The sequence below is a fragment of the Narcine bancroftii genome, chromosome 4 (assembly GCF_036971445.1).
Source record: "Narcine bancroftii isolate sNarBan1 chromosome 4, sNarBan1.hap1, whole genome shotgun sequence".
Lineage (NCBI taxonomy): Eukaryota > Metazoa > Chordata > Chondrichthyes > Torpediniformes > Narcinidae > Narcine > Narcine bancroftii.
The window spans coordinates 229,070,993-229,089,557 of record NC_091472.1 but is presented as its reverse complement, the minus strand read 5'-3'; the positions used below and the strand labels follow the sequence as shown (position 1 = coordinate 229,089,557).

The 18,565-nt window shown below is 39.2% G+C and overlaps 1 protein-coding gene across 4 annotated transcripts in view; it reads left to right on the top strand.

Annotated features, from left to right (window-relative positions):
* Positions 1 to 18,565, top strand: part of vps8 (VPS8 subunit of CORVET complex) — a 681,049-nt gene that overhangs the window by 556,824 nt on the left and 105,660 nt on the right. For all 4 annotated transcript variants that reach the window (XM_069934259.1, XM_069934258.1, XM_069934264.1 and 1 more), the window contains one exon: positions 7,036 to 7,089. In XM_069934259.1, the coding sequence (XP_069790360.1) occupies positions 7,036 to 7,089 (54 nt within the window). The remainder of the gene's footprint in view (positions 1 to 7,035; positions 7,090 to 18,565) is intronic.

The following is an 18,565-nucleotide window of genomic DNA, read 5'->3' as shown; positions in this document are numbered from 1 at the left end:
GGAAGGGTTGTCTAACTTAAGTTGATTCTGAGGTAGAGATGCTAATTGGTTTAGATGTACCAAAGGCTTTGGAACCACTAGATGTAGTGCTAAAAGATTTAGTATAATGTTAAAACTATATTTTATCTAGATATGCTTAATAAGTTAGTTGTGGGTTGGTACAGGGTCACAGACAGGTCACAGCACATTTATAGAGAAACAGTGATTTGGAGAAATATACTACCAAATTCAGTCATTTTGAGTTCAGTTTTGAAAGAGTTCAGTTTGGATAGTACAGAAGTCAAAATTCTGTGACATACAGGGGTCGAAACCTGATGAAAGACAGGGTTAAGTTACAGTAACCAGAATTGGTGCGGTTGTGTGTTACTCATAGGAAAAGGGGAACACAACATCAGTGATTTTTGAAATAATGAAGAACCATTTTGCTGTCTCTTTGGAAAAGAGGACAGATTTCTACTGGGTCTATTTTTGTGTATGACCACTTTGTTTAATCCTTGTCTTGTTTGTGACTTCCACTTGAAAGAAGATAACCATATTTGTTTAATCCTTGTTTGGGTTTGTGAACCATCGTGGAAGAAAATAGCCACTTTGTTTTAGCCTTGACTGGGTTTGTGAATTCATCATGAAAAAAATAGCTACATTTGTAAGTAAAGAGGCCTGAGGATACAATGTTTAAGCGTGCTTTATAATTATTTCTGAACTGAGAATTGAAGACCTTCAAGCAAGATTAAAATGATACTGAACTTCTAAAGGTTGACTTTTCAGTGTGGGGCATTAAATATATACATACACCCATACATTTAAATTTGCACAGAGTGGGATTAAGTTTAGAGTTAAGTAAATTTAGAGATAAATAAGAAATGTTATGTTGTTAATAGTTTAATTTAAAAAACTATTATTTTGAATTTATCATTGTTTGGTGGATTTTCCGTTGCTGTTCCTGTGTTAGTGCTAACAAAGTCCCTTTAATCCTAAAAATAATTAAAAGAGTTGTTAGTTCATAACTGTAATATGAAGTAGGGGAGATGGACCTTATACTGTTAAAATTAGGGTTGGATTGTCAGTTCGTGAATTATTACAAACTGCGTGTAACAAGCAGCAACACTAATTTTATTTCTAACTCGTAAACTATAGTCTTAATTTTTGAACTATCGTTAACACTAAATCTATCCCCAGTTATGCGAGGGTGTCTAGTGTGTATGTGAGTGTGTGATATACCCAAACCATTACAATCCAGAAAGTTACTTCAAAGTTCAGTCTTTCAAATTCAGTGTTGAAGCGTGGGCCAGAATTAATGTTGAACTGATGGGGAGACTGGAGTCGTGGCTGCTACAGGCTCACTAATTCTTCTTGTGTTGCCTTTGAAGAAATGTCCATCCACACGAGCAGTGGTCATCATACTCCTGGTCCTTTTATAGGCAAGGCTCAAAAGAAGCTTCCAATGCCCTGGCACTGGTCTCTCCAAGTAACTTCACTGCTAGTCACACTTAAAATGAAGCCGTCTCTCCAAGTGATCTCCACTGTTAGTCACAATGGAAAAGGCCCAGTCATTCACAGAGCAGGCTTTGCTCTGAATTCCATAAAAATGGCTGGCCACAAGAGCTACTTCAAAAGCTGTTTTCTCTTCAGCAGCCAGAATGATTCTCCCTTGCAAAATCACAGTGTATTTGCGAATGTATCGAATTCTGGAACAGACTGTGACATACCTTCCCTTATTTCTTCCAATGTATTAAATTATCACTGGGCTATGACTTGTGCTTGTGTGAAATATTAAATGGTAACTGACCATTCAGTCCATCCTGTCGATACTATCCCTTACAGTGATAAACAGGAGCTCATCATAGGACCTTTAGGAGGAAATAATGATGTTGCTCAGGAACAGTTAAAGACAAGTGTCAACAGGATTTCAGTTGTGAAACTTGATGAGTTGTGGGAACTGCAAAAGACTATAAATAAGAAATTCACTTCTGAAGAAAAGAAAGAACAGATCACTGAGAACATTAATTAAAGGCATCTAAAACAATATTGAAGGAATTATTTTCATCAGATATGGATGAAAATGAAGTATTCGAAGATGTTGCAAATACTGCTGGTGATTATTTCTGTGTCATTGAATTAGAGGCAGGACTAAAATAAATGACTGAGAACAAACAGATTACAGCAGACAAGGTCAATGAAGAAATATCGCAACATGCTGCAAAACTGGCGAACGCAGAAAATTGCATTGATGGAATAAAGAAGCATGTGACTGATAAGTTGGTGCAATTGCATTCAGAGAACAAAATATTCAAAAAGAACTTGGAAATATTAGATAATCACGAAAACAGTGACCAGAATTTTCAAGGTCAGAAAGCGAAAGAAAAGAATGACAGCTGAAGAAATGAATACAGTTATTGAGGAAAGAGATTCAGCATTATCAAAATGTAAAAGGTTGGAGGAAGAGAAACAATGGATTTCCTTTTGTAAGTAATTTATTGTGGATAAAGTCTATTTTTGGATTTGAATTTTATATGTTATTTAGTATTATTGTGTAATTATTATTTAAGACATTACGTCTAATAATAATTAGGGGCCGGTATTGTAGGAGCCAAAAAATGGTGTGATTTGTTTACTTACCTTGTTAGGTCAGCGTCCCGTTGGTCTCCGCAGGCATCAGATGCGTCCCTGGTTCATTTGGCTTTCCGTGGTCATCTTTTTTGTTGTTTGCATGCGTGGTTCTAGGAGCTTGCGCAGTGCATTTAGGTGTTGTAGTGCCGGGTTGAAGCATGCGCAGTAAAGTATGACTCAAATCGGGAGTTTATATGGTATATTAAAAAACATGGCAACATAAAGAGAGGTGAGTGAAAAGCTCCTAAATTTAGTTGACCGTTAGCATAAATGTTATTCTTATTCATGGATCTTAAGTTTATGTGTTAAATAAAGAATTCAAATGCATCTGGATTTGTATTGGAAACAATTGAAACACATCACAAACAAGTGTCTCACTTAGTATTCAAGCAACTTTTGGATCAAAATCGCTATCATGTAAATAGAAAAGAATGTAACATACAATGATGGAAATGTATGGGTACGAAACTAAGGGGTAGGAAGAGACTGAATGGTTTTCCTTTGGTAAATAATTGATTGTGAATATGGTCTATTTTTGATTTCTAAAAAATTCAATCTCACCTATTGATTCTACCCATCCCTCCACACCTTCTCCACAAGTTCCATGAAATTCTAACATCCTTGGTTTGAAATATCTCCGTTTATTTATCTTGTATACTTGTGTAGCTGCAGCAAGTAAGAATGCCAGTGCCCCTGCTCATTGTACTTATGTATAATGACAAAAACTCTCTTACTTGTACTCATGACCACTCTCTAACTGTCTGCAATCTAGCCTCTCCTGCCCGTGGAAGCATTGTAACTCGTGCCCATAGGAACTTGTGATTCAAAAAAAGTCGTCCTTATTTCTGCCAAACTCCCAAGAACACAGATCTAACTTTTTCAGCTATTTGTAAAAGGACAACCTTGTTTAGTAATTTGTTGATTACCCCAGGCCTAATCTGGAATGTGATTTTTCCTTTCATTTTGGGGTCTTACCATTTTATTCACATATGATTTAATTTTAACTTTATGGTGCTTTTGATTAAACATTTACAGAATAAAATGAGGTAAAATGGCCTGTCAAGTCTGTTCTGTCTTAAACTGAAACAATCCTGCTTGTCCTTGTCTGCCCTTCCCTGGAAATTATTTTCCCTTATGCCATTCTAATTATTTTTAATCCCATGAAGAAACTTTTAAAACTCAGTGCTGAGAAACTGAAAGCAAAAACCATGGCTTTATGAAAATAAACTCTCATTGCGAATGCTGTGAAACATTTATATTGACCTCCCATCCACTGCAGACAAAAATAGTGTTTTCTTTACATAGACCACAGGAAGAGTCTCCTGACATCCTATTCACACAGGAATGACCAATACTGAAAATCTCATTTTCTGTCTGCGAGTTCAGATAGGATATTGACAGTGCATCATTGCTAAGTCGTAATCATCAACCCCTTGGTCACGGAATGCCTGCAGTTCAGTTTACACTGCAGGTGTTCCAGGAAAATGACTAGGGGTCTAGGAGGTAAAATGTTGGAACGGCAATGGCCCCCTTGTTCCTGTTCTGGGCTTTTTATACAGCATGCATTCTGGGAAAATGGGAATCATTTCCTGGAACTCAGCAGCTATGTAAAAAACATATATGTAAAGTGTTGTAAAGAGAAGGCAGCCAACATCATAAACGACCCCTGGCACCCTGGTCACAATCTCTACTCACTGTTTCCTTCAGGCAGAGGCACAGAAGGTTGAAAACCAGTGCCTCCAGGTTCAAGAACAGTTTCTTTTCAACAGTTATCGGGCTCTTGAACCTCTCCTTTGTGCTCTGATCAGGGACTGTTCCCACACCAATTTCTATGGTATTGTAATGCCACTTTTTCTTGCACTATGGTAACTGAATATTTATCATCCATCTTTCTCTCTAGTATTTGTTACACTTTTTAATTCAGTTTAATGTGTACTATAGTTTTTTTTATATAAGGTTTCTTTACTTACAGCAAATAATAATTTTGGTGTGAATAAACTCATTATTATCATATTTTAATCCAAAAATGCAGACATTCATTCAACCATAATGAATGCATAACCTTTAGAAACAGATAGTCGACTACTAAAACCAGTAATCATTTTTTTTTCTCTTTGGGGTCTTTTTTAAATTATTTTCAAAATTTATGGATCAATTATTTTTGGTCTTTTTGTTTTTCATTTTTAATTTCTTTTTTTTAACCCATTAGTTTTGATGCATGACTTTGATAGTATTCACTTATATAATAGATTGGGATTAGATTAGTTAAAGGTATTTTTTCTTTCCCTGTTTTTAATCAATAACATGGATCATGGATCATACGTTGCTAAATATCTGTAATTTTAATTTATTGCTACCTGAACATTATATCATATGTTTCTATCTAGCTGATTTTTTTTTTCAAAAGCCAATAAAAAGATTGAAAAAGAAAGAAACAGATAGTGATCTCAGACTAAGAAGAGGAACACAAGAACTGCAGATCTTAAGCAAAGGATTAGAAGCTGGAGGAATTCGCTGGGTCAGGGCGCATTAATGGGTAGAAATGATCAATCAATAGTCCCTTTCACACTTGCAAGTGATCCCAGGAATTAACGGCCAATCGGCCTAAAGTGTCTAGTGTGAAAGCAGAATCAGCTCAACGCCGACGTCGGATGGCGTCATCTCACGCTGGGGATTGACGGCCTCGACCCCCAGTACAATCCCTGGCGTCTGCAGATGCCAAGCGTTGTAATCAGGCAAGTGTGAAATGGGTAATTTCATTGTGGGATTGGAATGGCCCCAATTTTTGCGCGAGTGCAGGAACATGAAGGAAGAAAAGATTAAAATGAAGGTATAAACTTTGCCATAAGAAAGTCGCAGTGAGGGGAGAGAGAGAAGAAATAAATAGCAATAGTGGACAATTTTTAAACAGTGTGGTAAAATTGGTAGCGCTGTAACTGAATGACAACTGTGAGGAAAAAAAGCAATGGCGGACCTGATCTCAGAATACTGTGCGGCAGAGAATCCCCTCTATAAATGCTGCAGGCATGAAGCCAGGCATACAGCCCTTTCCCACGTAGAATTCTGGGAGGCTAGGTCCACCATCGCTTTTTCCCTCAGTATCTAGAAATTATTCACAATAGCGCTACAAACTTTCCCACGCTGTATAAATCGACGGCTATAATGCTACAAACTTTCCAATGCTAAAGGGCTACCAACTTTCCCACCCTGTTTAAAAACTGTCCACAATTGCTATTTATTGCTCACACTTTCCCACGGCCCTTATAAAGGTTTATATAGGTTAGCACAACAACAGCAGGGCTGAAGGGCTCATACTGTGTTGCACATAATGCTTAATTATGTTATAATTGGGCATGATTAATTTTGTTTAAATATAAGGTCATTATACATGGATCAGGATTTATTCCAGGTTCACCATCATTCAATGTGTCATGATGTCACCAGTAGAAGATAGAACAGTCCTAACCCTGGGGATGGCTCCTTGCAAGTGAGAAAGTGTTCAGTGTCCCCAGTTAGGAGTGGTCAAGTGTGAAAAGCCAAACCTCCATTCCTATCCCAAGACATTGAACGGCCAATGTAGTGGGATGCAAGTGTGAAAGGGGCTACTGTTTCTGGTCTTGACACATTATGAACTATTTTGTGATTCAAGAAGCAAAGGCAATGATGGTGGAGCTGTGTTCTTCTCTGAATACTCCTTTCCTTTTAAAATCCAATTTTAATTGAACCAGGCACTCTGGAACAGTGGCTTTATCAACATCAGAGTCTTCCCTGAGGAACTCGTGACTGACTGACATGTCATTTGTTTTCTCTCACATTCCAAAACCAAAGATATGCAAATTATCTCCAGAATTTATTTTTATTGCTATGGTCTTAATCACTACATTGTGGTCTTCAACATGTTCCATTAATGTAACCCAAGTTCCTCAGAATTAATTTCTTTTAAGGCTGTTCTATCAGATGTGCTTGATCCCAATTTTTTGGAATTCTGTGATACCTTTCGTGGCAGATCAAACATTACCAGATCCAACATCTGGAACAAGGATTTATTGTTCTAACCCCATGTGAAATGTTGATTAGACAAGTGAGCTGCTGACGCCAAAGAGCGCAGCATTTTCTGTGGGTAAGTCTAAGAATACTTCATATGAAAGTATATTTAGGTCTGTACAAGATCTACCATTTTCCCTGCATATTAAATTGACAAAATAGCCTCAGTACAGGCCTGAAACTTCAAATGCAAAGCAATTGGTTTATTTTAAGTGCAGGTTTTCTATGTTAATATGCAGGAAAGAATCTGTGTTATTGTTGTCAGCCTGCGCCCATGCTGGTGTCAAGCTTTTAAGATTGAGTGGAAAGGGTGTAAGAATCGATCTCCTCTCTTGAAATTGTCATCATTCTCATTCTGATTCCACTTCCTGTCTTTTCTCCTAGATTAAAGTCATGTCAGCCTATTACTCCACCAACAGGGAGTCTGACAACAAAAAGGTAAGATACTTGTTCACCTAACTGCTTGTCTTTTCTCTCAAAAATAGGACTTTGAAAACGTACCTCACTGTATAGTTCATAATCAAAAGTGTAGCAAATCCTAAAGACTGAAAACGACAGGCTGCCTATGTATCCCATTTTTTAGTATTTGGCTGATTTAGAATCAATTGCATTCTACGTGAAAGATATCAGTCGCAAGAAATTATCGATAGAGTGGATAATCTTTGCGAGACATGAGAGAGCAACAAACAGAGCTGGAGGAACTCAGCGGGTCGAATCATCTCTGACCTGGAATGTGAATCTAAATGCTTCCTCCTGAAAGTTTCATTTGAAAGGGCAGATGTTCCGCATTAATTATTCATGATCGTGTTAATGAAGTACATTAAGGGGTGATAAATGTAAGGATGTTCTCATGGGTTCAATCTTAAGTGATGCACTGAGCCTAAAATCACATGGAGAAACCATGCTTGGATCTGCTTGAGGACGTGTTATTCACGGATAGCACACGAGTTGACGAAGAAGGTTGTCTAAGGCAACGGATGGAGAAAGATCAGAGGGAAAGTTGGGTGGAGTGTTGGCAAATGGAATTTAATCCCATCAATTGCAAGGAGCTGCTTTTTGGGAAGTTAAATAGGAGCAGGCCTTGGACACGATGCATAACATTACATAACATTACATATGGAGTCGGCCATCTGACCCATCAAGCTGCTCCGTTATTCAATAAGATCATGGCTGTTCTGGCCTTGGGCTCAGCTCCACTAACCTGATTTTCCCCGTAACCTTTAATTCCACTAAAATACAGAAATCTTTCCATCTTATGCCTCAAACATATCTCATGAGGCAGCCTCTGGTCCTGACTGAGGCAGTTACCTACTGCCTCCCTGTAGAGCTCCTCGAAAGAACCAAAGACTTGTTGATCCAAACCAAGGCTTTTATTAGCAAAGGACAGGAGCTCTTCACAGGGGGCCGACCAGTCCGGAATGATCCGACCTGGCTAGGGACATAACCTTTTAAGGCCCAGACAGTAGGCGTGGCTAAGCTCTCAGCCAATCGCTGTAAGCACAGTCTAGATACTGTAACTATACACATTGGTGATAGGTCTGTACTATCACACTCAGAAAGTAGTCCCTCCTCATCTCTGTCTTTAATCTAGTCCCAAATCTTGAGGCTGTGTTGTCTGTTTCTAATCTTACCTATCAGTGGAAGCAACTTTCTAGCTTCAGTTTTATCTATTCTTTTCATAATTTTACATGCTTGTATAAAAACTACTGTCATTCCTCTAAGTTCCAACGAGTATGCTTCCAGATGACTCTACCTCTCCTTACAGTGAAAGCCCCCTCATCTCTGGAATCAGCCTGGTAAATTCCTCTAACCCAGTGCATCTTTTCTCAAATAAGGAGGCACACAGTACGACAGGCGAGGCCTTACCAGTACCTTGTACAAATGCAGCAGAATCTCCCTGCTCTTAAATTCAATTCCTCTGGGAATACATTCCATCTGCCTTTTTTAAAATTTAAATTAAACATATATATAGCACTGTAACAGGCCAATTCGGCCCTATGAGTCCATGCCCTTCATTTTATACCCCATTAACCTACAAAGCACTGGTAGATTGAATTTGCCCTATTGTGTGCAGTTATGATCACCATGTTAAAGGAAGGATGTTCTTCAGCTGGAGAGAGTGCACAGGAGATTCACCAGGATATTGTCTGGTTTGAAAGATGCTATTTATTTATGGGAAGAGATTGGATAAAACTGGCTGGCTATCCTTGAAGTGAATGAGGCTCAGGAGTGGCTTGATAAATATGTATAATATGCCAAGAAACAGAGAGAGAGAGACTAGATAGTCACTCTTTCTGATGGTAGAAGATTCAAGAACCAGAGGGAATAGGTTTATGGCGAGAGGAAGATTTAGTGGAGACCTGAGGGGAGCAGTTATTAGACTGTTAATATCTGGAACACACTACCAGAGAAAATGATGGAATTGGATACAGTCACTGCATTTAAAGGCAAACACATGCATAGGGATATAAACCTATTGTATCAGTCAGTGTAGATCAGAAACATTATCTCATCCTCTCTGATTATTAACACTGGGTCACTTTAAGGCTGCGTGCTTAATCTCCTACTCTCATTCCTTGTCTGCCCAGGGCTACAGAAAGTCTGAAAGCCAGCACCTCTGGCTTCAAGAAAATGGATTTACAATAAAACCCATGATATCCAGGATTCAAACTGGCAAAAATAAATCAAGGAAAATATATTTTTTTTAATTAAAATAAATTAAAATAAAATAAAAGGTGAAAAATATGCAAGTTTAAGATTTTCAATGTTCTCTGAAGTAGCACATTAACCTTTAGTGAAGATGGGAGCAAATATTCAGCCAATGGACTGCCTTGGTCATACTTTGCTCCAAGTATGAATAAAGTTGTGTGAAACAGTAATGGCGTCGTCCAGGATGAAGAGCTGGTTGATGCCACTCGTCGTTGGGGTGACTCTCTTAAAATGCCTCCTTATCTCTAATAAGATTCGCATGGCCAGAGGCTTTATCTGCAAACTTGTGGTGGGGGGGGGGGGAAGAATTAATGATCTATAATGTTGTTCATGTTTTGGGGGGCTCCATGGAGGGGGAGGAAGGAACATGCAGATGCAGGGACGGTTAAATGTTTTCAAAGAATGTGACTGAAAATAAAGTAAAATGCTTTAAGGTTTATGTATTCATGCAGGTGGAGTTTGTTCAGTGTTGCTATGGTATAGTATTTTTGTCTTTTAAACTGTTTATTCTTAATGCAGATGTATTAGTTAGTTAGGCATTGTATGAGTACGTCTCAATCAGCTTATCCAGCATCTGCCGATCCCTATAGGTGCCAAACATTGGAGGGGTTTAACCGTATAAGCAGTGAGATCGACATAGACAGGGTGTACTAAGAGCCTGCTTCTGCATTGTATGATTCTATGACTTTTTAACTTCATAGCAGGGATCTTAAGTTTCTCAAATTGAGATCCAAAATATAATCTATGGCCTAACAAGCCATAATGATTGACTCTGAGAAGTGCTGTAGAAATGCAAACATGTATTTTAGTTCTGACATAAAATGTGACCGGGCTTCTACATCATCTTGGGATCTTGTTTAGTTAAATATTTTCAATAATTTCTAAGATTGTATTGTTATAATTTTGTAATGCTTTAGATTTCTCCATTTATTTTTCAAGAAATTGCAGAAGCATTCAGAGTTTTTGACAAGTATAACAGATGGTGATCGGGGTGTGGCTAAATTTGGTTTTTGGGAGCCTTTCTCAGTCAGTTCAGAACCTGTTGGCAACCCAGTATGTGACAGGGAAATGGAGCATTTTATTGTCAGGGTTTGTTGGTTTGCAGAGCCCTAACAACTCAGATCAGGACAGCTTCAGAGGGAAGCTGACAGCAGTGGATCATAACTGGCAAAGTAGCTCACTGACAACAATGTTTCTGGTTCATCTGCTTTATTGCATACTCAAGTGCAGCACACAAGGCCAATTTTATAAAGGACTCCTGATCCCACGCAGCATCAATGTTTTGGGGTCCTCGCTCCTGATTTTATTTTAGTTGTGAAGTGATTTTCTCTGTTTCTGGGCCACAAAAGGACCTTCATCGGGCTGACAGTCCTGTCTCCGTGCTGAACATCTCCGTGACTGTGACTGCGTTAAATGATGATGAAACATTGGAATCAGAGTGGATAATACTGTAATGCTCTCTTTTTTATCATGGAGGTTATCGTTCTATATTTTGCATGCGATTTCCCAGTTGCTTATTAAAACTTCTAGCTTTGACGATAGCTCATGAATAATTGGCATAGGAACATTTCTGGTGCATATAATGTGTACAAGGTAAATTGATATCAATGTGTAGTCATTAATCTAAAATGTTCCAATAATCATGCATTTCAACAGTAGGCAGCATCTCTCAAGAGGCAAAATTAATGTTTCAATTCAATAGCTTCTCACCTAATAATTCTCTGCAACGCGAACTATCAATGTTTCAACTCAGTTTTGCATTTCTTTACCGCCCATTTCATTCTGCTGCCAAATTAAAAAAGGTCAGTCATGGATGTTAGTGAATTCACTAGATGTGACCAGATAATTTTGGTTCATTTTCTTGCAAAGTTAGAGGTTGGGGGAAATGATGTCAACTGTGATGAAGGCCATTGGAGGTTGGTTATCCAGAGAATTACGCATGTCATCACCAAAGGTCAATGACAGATGCCATCTCACTGGCCCTCCGCTCTGCGTTAGATCACCTAGACTGCAGAAACACTTCTGTCAGGCTGTTGTTCCTTGACTACAGCTCGGCATTCAACACCATCATACCAGCAATATTCATGGCCAAACTAAAGGATCTGGGACTCTCTGCGTCAGTCTTCAACTGAACCTCGACTTCCTCAATGACAGAACTCAGCCAGTAAGGATCGGAACGTCACCTCTTCCTTTCGGACCATCAACACAGGGGCAACTCATGCTTAATCCCCTACTCTATTCCTTGTCCACCTATGACGACAGAAAGCCAGCACCTCTGGGTTCGAGAACAGTTTATTTCCAACAGCTGTCAGATTATTGTACCTCCCCTTGGTTCACAGATTATTAACTGTTCTGTCATCACAAAAGGATTTTTGCACTATTCCAAGCACTTTTTTAGCACTAAGATTACATACCTAACTTATTTAATTGACCATTATAGATTTTCTTTTCAACTACCTGTTCAGCTGGAGTAAGAAAGAATTTTAGTTTAGAGATTCTGCACGGTAACAGGCCCTTCCAGCCCACGTGTCTGTACCACCCAAATACACCAATTAACCTACAAATCCCGTACGTTATTGAAAGGTGGGAGGAAACCCACACTGGTGCGGGGAGAACATATAAACTCCTTACAGACACTGCCGAATTCAAATCTGTTGTAGTAGCTTTGGGGTAACTGCTGCACTAACCGTGCATTGTACATTGTACAAAGTGTATGACAATAAACTTTCATCATTAATCAGCTCTCAGATAATTCCACAAGATCAGGAAATGTATAAAGTTTATTGTGAAGGATTTTTGATGTGATTTGGTGTTCTAAAATTGGGTTTAGCACAGTTAGGGAGGTAATAATGGAGTTCACATGAATGAGAAAAGGTTCTACACAATTATATATGTTTTATTTAATTAGGGTATTTGAGGTGACATGGTTAGCACAATGCTATTATAGCTTCAACCAAAAGACAATACCTCCCAAGGACACAATGTCCATGGCTTTGCCTCCGATGCTTCCATAGGTGGAACTTGTCTCAAAACCGCACTCTGCAATTAGATCCTGGAGTTCCAGACAGAATCAATGAGAATTGATTGGAACATCTCCTCCACAATCTCCAACAGTACTGGAGTACCACAGGGTTGCATTCTTAGCCCCTTGCTCTACGTGCTTTGCAGCTATTACTGTGTGGCTCTGTTCGACAATAGCACCGTCTACACATTTACTGACGATACCAAGGTTGTGGGTTATATTGGGGGGGGGGGGGTGAGGCGAAGAGTCAACATACAGGAGGGAGACTGAAATCGTGGGTGAATGGTGTGCACTCAATGTCACCAAAACTGAAGAGCTAATTGTGGACCTTAGGAGGGGAAAACCCAAGGTTTATTATCCAGGGATCATTGAAGAGATGTCTTTGTGAAGAAAATACATCAGCTCCTCTACTTTCTGAGGAGTTTGCAGAGATTTGGAATGACATCACAAACCTTGACAAACTTTTACAGATATGCTGTTGGAAGTGTGGTGACCTGCTTCATCACAGCCTGGTATGGGGACACCAACGGCCTGAGTGGAGAGCCCTCCACAAGGTAGTGGACTTCACAGGCAAAACCCTCCCCACCATCAAGAACATCTACAGGGAACACTGCCATCAGAGAGCAGTAGCAATCATCGGGAATCCACGCCAACCACCGCACACTCTGTTCTCGCTGCTGCCATTGGCAAAGAGGTACATGTGCCACAAGACTCGCACCACCAGGTTCAGGAGCAATTGCTACCCCTCCACCATCAGACTCCTAAATAAAATGCTCAATCAGAGACTAATTTAATGGCTCTTACATTGTACATTATTTATTATTGAATATTTAATATATTTATTGAATATACTGTATTTTGTGTGGTAGTCTGAAGGCTGTGCGGCTATGGAAGCATCGGAGGTAAAGCCATGGACGTTGTGTCCTTGGGAGGTATTGTCTTTTGGTTCTCTTTCTCTATGTGTAAGGGATGCTGGGAAATTTTTTTCTGATAACAAATCTTTGCCTTACAGAATAGTAAGGAAATTTCATGTAATATCATCTTTTCTTGAGTGCAGTTTTTTGTCCTACCGTTAAGCCTGGTCCACGGAAAAAAGAATCTCAGGGATGTATGCGATGTTATGTATGTACTCTGATAATAAATCTGAACTCTGTTTTTTTTTGCGGATTTCTGTGAGATTGCCAATAAAAATTCCAAAAATCGCAAGATTTGGTTAAGGGTTCCTCTGAGACCACAATAGAAGCAGGGTGATTTTTAAATGTCAGGAATCTCATGGTGGTTGGAGGAAAATTCCTGCTGCTTCTGGTCCATTCAGTTGAGTGCTGTGCCACCATCATCATTCATCTCTAACCTCGGATCAACAGTCAAGCGTTTACCGCAGGACATGCTTGATTTCAGATTTATATTGCAAATATTTTTAATTAGACCTTGTCTTTCTCCAGCTGATCCTGCTCCGTGACCATATTCTACTGTCCTTACTACTACAGCATGGGGATAAAATTTAAAATTCGGGGGTGAAAAAGGATTGGGAGTCCTCAAGCAGGATATCCTAAAGTTGAGTCGGCAGTAATGCAATGTTGGCGTTCATTTCTAGAGGAATAGCATACAAGAGCAGGGATGTAATGCCAAGACTCTAAAAGGCACTGGTGAGACCCACTTGGAGTCCTGTGTTCAATTTGGGCGCCTTATTTGAGAAAGGATGGCTGGCATTGGAAAGGGTCAGAGATTTACTAGAATGATACCAGGAATGAAAGGGGAACATTTGCCAGCTCTTGGACTGTTCTCGGAAGCATTTTGAATGCTGAAGATGTGACAAAGTTGTTTCCTATGGTAGGGGAGTCTAGGACAAGAGCCCACAATTTCAGGATAATGGAGCGTCAATTTAAAACAGAAATGCAGAGAAATTTCTTTAGCACAGGTTTGTATGTAGGTGGAACTTGTTGCCATAGGCGACAGTGGAAGCAAAGTCATTGGGTGCATTCAAGACAGAAATTGACAGGTACGATTAGGCAGAATTGACAGGCAAAAGGTCGGGCAGAGGGGCTGAGTGATAAGGATCAGCTCATGATTAAATGGCCTCCTTCTGCTCTTATATCTTGTGATCTTGTGATTTCACATTAAAAATTAACTATAATTTTACCTGTTACAAAATCTGCTTTTGAAGAAGACACCATCAGCAGACTAGGTAACTTTGTTTGTGTGGTGTGGTCATTGCTCGAATTCTTGATGGATGGGCACCATTAAATTGAATAAATTTGCCAATCATTGAACTTCTGTTCAATTCGACTCCCTGATGGCCAATCATCGTCCAAAAAAATGAAGGGGCTCTAACTGTAATTTTGACTGTTAGTTGCCTTGATCAGGAGTGTGGTATGGTTAAACGAGTGGCAGCTGCTGTTCAACATGGATGAAAATCAAATGGTAAAGAATGAAGGAGCTGAAAGGAGGAGAGTGATCTGAGGCTTTGAGTGCAGAGCTTATTGACATTCTTCCTTTATTATTTCCAGGCAGCAAGAAAACAAATTGAAATACTAATATATTTTGCTAAGACACTCCTACTGTAGTAAGTCCATGAATATGGTAGCTCCAATAATGTCCCCACTATACTAATTGCACATTTATAATTAATTCTATATAAATTGACTCTTTTTGGTCTGTCTTTTTAATAAGGTTACACTGACAATAAAATTTGGGGACTGAATTGTCATCAAAGGAGCATCTGTGTGTAGCACTGGGTCCTTTGTGAGATTGTACAATTTGAGTACAATCTGATTTACTGTGGTTGAGTATGTTACATTGCGGATTAATTAAATTATTGTGGAATTGTTTCTGATATTTCCACACTAGATTTCAGTAACGTAATTACTCAATGAATCAAGTGGATGCAGAATGCTAATTACGATTAAATATTCATTCCACCCAGTGTTATATTTTATTTTCTCCCTTTTTCATCTGTGGGCTGAAGAGCTGATTGGTAAGAACCAATGTCGAGTCTGCAGGTTGACCAGAGGAATTGGCAACAGTAAAAAAAGAGCCCGTGTGGGTTGGTACTATTGCTGGGGTGATCCTGAGAGAACGGCGAGTAACTAAGAGAGCATTAGCATGAGTAACTTCTCATAGTTTCAGCATGGAACAGGCCCTTTGGACAAATGCATCCATGCCGACCAATTTGACTTGGGCTTGTTTCATTTGTCAATATCCTTCTTATCCATAAATGTGTTTTAAATATGTAAACTGCTACATTTTCCATTTTACTCACTTTGTACTCTTCTGTTCTCTTCTTTTCATCAATTCATCTGAGACGACAGTAGATCCTGTGACAAACACCTTCTTGAAAAGCCACCAGCAGGGATGTTAAAATGATAGGTTGGTTCAGTTGATTGTCAAAATAGTCTGAAGTGGGATACTTTTTTTCTATCTCAATGAGTCAACTCAGACAAAAGTCAGGTAGCACAGGGTATAGAGGAATGTAATATAAAGATATCATCTTTACCAGGGAAGGGTTCATTCAAGAATCTGAAAACCACAGGAGAGAAACTGCCCTTGAATCTGGAGATTAGAGTTTTCTATTACATGTTTCTTCTGCGTTACAGAAGTGGGGAGAAGAGAGTGTGACCAGGTGGGTTGGGTTATTTAAAGTATTAGCAGCTTTCCCGAGGTAGAGTGAGGTGTAGGCAGAGATGATGGAATGGAGACTGGTTTGTGTTATGGATTTTGGCATCACCAATGTTCACAACTCTGGTTTCTTGCGACCTTGGGCAGAGAGTAATATGAAGATACATCAAGACCAGAGGAACATCATTGAGAAGAAGAGACATGCAAAGGCAGGTTTTGGGAAGCAGAGGATTAAAGTATTAAGATATGTTTGTGAATGTGTGATTATTAAGAATTGAAATAAAGATTATGCCTGAAGAAAAGAATGGTGATTTGAGCTTCCTCAGGTGTGAGTTGAAAGTGATAGAAAAGATGCAGAACAGCAAGAGATGACCCAGGTGGACAGGGTGGGGAAGAAGACATTTGGCATGATTGCCTTCATCTCTCAAGATTGTGAGTACAGGAGTTGTAACATCATGTTGCAACTGTTCAAGATGATGGGAAAACCGTGCTTGGACTGATCTGTACAGTTCAGGTCACTCAGCTGTGGGAAGGATTATTTTAAGATGGAAAGAATGCAGAATAAATTCACAAGGTCATTACCGGTTCTAGAGTTCTGAGGAGAGACTGGATAGCTGAGATATTTTTTTTCTCTGGAGTATGAGGTACTGAGGGATGACCTCAGCAAGATATATAATAATGAAGGACATAAATAAGTGAGATGGTCATGGGATTTTGCCATGGGTCAGGAAAATGAAAACTAGAAGGCAGAGGTTTAACGGAGAAAGATTCACAAAGAGGATGGTGGGTGGATGGAATGACCTGCCAGAAGTGGTAGAGGTGGATAAAATTATTTAAAAACATTCCAACAAGTCCATGGATAAGAAAGATTGAGAGGGATAGGGGCCAAACACAGGTAAATGGGACTAGCTAACATTGAATGAGTTGAGCTGAAGGCCCTGTTTCCATGACTCCATGGTACCTAAACCAAAATAATTTGATTTTGCCAGTTCACTAAACTTGGGTGAATATGGTTATAATATGTGAAGTGTTTTCTCTGGTCATACATCAGGTCATGGTAAAAGAGTAAAAGAACAAGATTAATATCTTCATATGTTTTTCTATAAATGTTGCTTTAATATTTTTAAATAAATGTTTCTGACAGTAGTAAAACACCAAGCGTGACCAAGAAACATTTGGAGGAGAACATACAGGAGGTGGAGAGCTCTTCATTTCTTAGGCCAAACCACTTTTGGATCAAACTTGCTGTTTTCCTTTGGATTCTGTGGGCTTTCACTTTTCTGATTAATCTATCTTGTAGACCTTGCTAAAAACTAGCCATATTTTCCAGGATATGTCTCTCATTGAGAACCTCTTTGGTCATCAGTAATAATATTTTTGTTGAGGACCTTCCCCTTCACAGATATTTGCTGATTATTTTGTGCCACTATTTTCGCCCAAGATTTTGACATCACCAATGTTAGGCTCATTGTGGAATGAAAGATTTCTTCTCTCTTATAAAAGAAGTCCAAAGTATCTGAGATTTCTTTTCCCCAAGACTCTAGGGATGTCAGAAGCAGGTATTGCAAAATCTGTGATTGTCTCTCCTAGTGTTATTGGAGTTGTGCAGTTTTAAAATCAGGAACAGAAAATAGTCCTCTAAAATATAAATGAATTGTTTAAGATATTGAGTAAAATAGATTTTAGCACAATTAAAACATTTATATTCAGACCGGCCCATTACATATTTTCACAATGTTTATTCTGTGAGGCATAATGTTGATCGGAAGGTACCCTTTTTCGTGGCTGTGCTACACTATTGACATTTATCTTGTCCGTACTCTTTCAATAACTCCAGTAAGATCACCCTTGAGCTACATTCTGCAATGTAAACAGTCCTGGTTTCAAGCTGATGTTTACTCAGTTCAGTAACCCTCCCAGAGCTGGATCAATGCTCCACGCAACATTGGAGTGGGGAACTGTTCATCTGATTATTCTGCTTCCACATCTTATGTTCAATATTGACCTCCATCCCCAATCAGTGTGTGGACTGTGTGAGCCACTGGCAGGAGTTCATTATTGCTCATCATTGCACCCTGACCTGAGTCATCTCTAATTCCCAACAAAAGTTTAATCATTTTATGTTATATCTTATCAATCAAATTCTGATGTCTCACTTTAGTTTGTTCATGCAATACGTTGATAAATGATCTGGTTGTTGATTTTTTTTTCTCAAACTGGAAAGGGTGCAAAAATGATTCACCAGAATGCCTGCAGGACTTGAGTTATAAGGAGAAGCTGGATAGGCTGGAACTGTTCTTCCTGGTGGGTAGGATGCTGAGCAGTGACCTTTGTGGGGTGTATCTATCACCAGGAACATGGATAAGATGAATAGTCACAGTCTCTTCCACAGAGTAGGAAAGTCTGAAACTGAAGGTCATAAGTTTAAGGTGAGACAGGAAGGATTTAATAGGGACCTGAGCAGCTGGTGTCTTACACAGAGCAGTGGATGTATGGAGCGAGCTGCCAGAGGAAGTGATAGAGGTGGACAGGTCAAACAGTGTACTTTATATTAACAAAGATAGATAC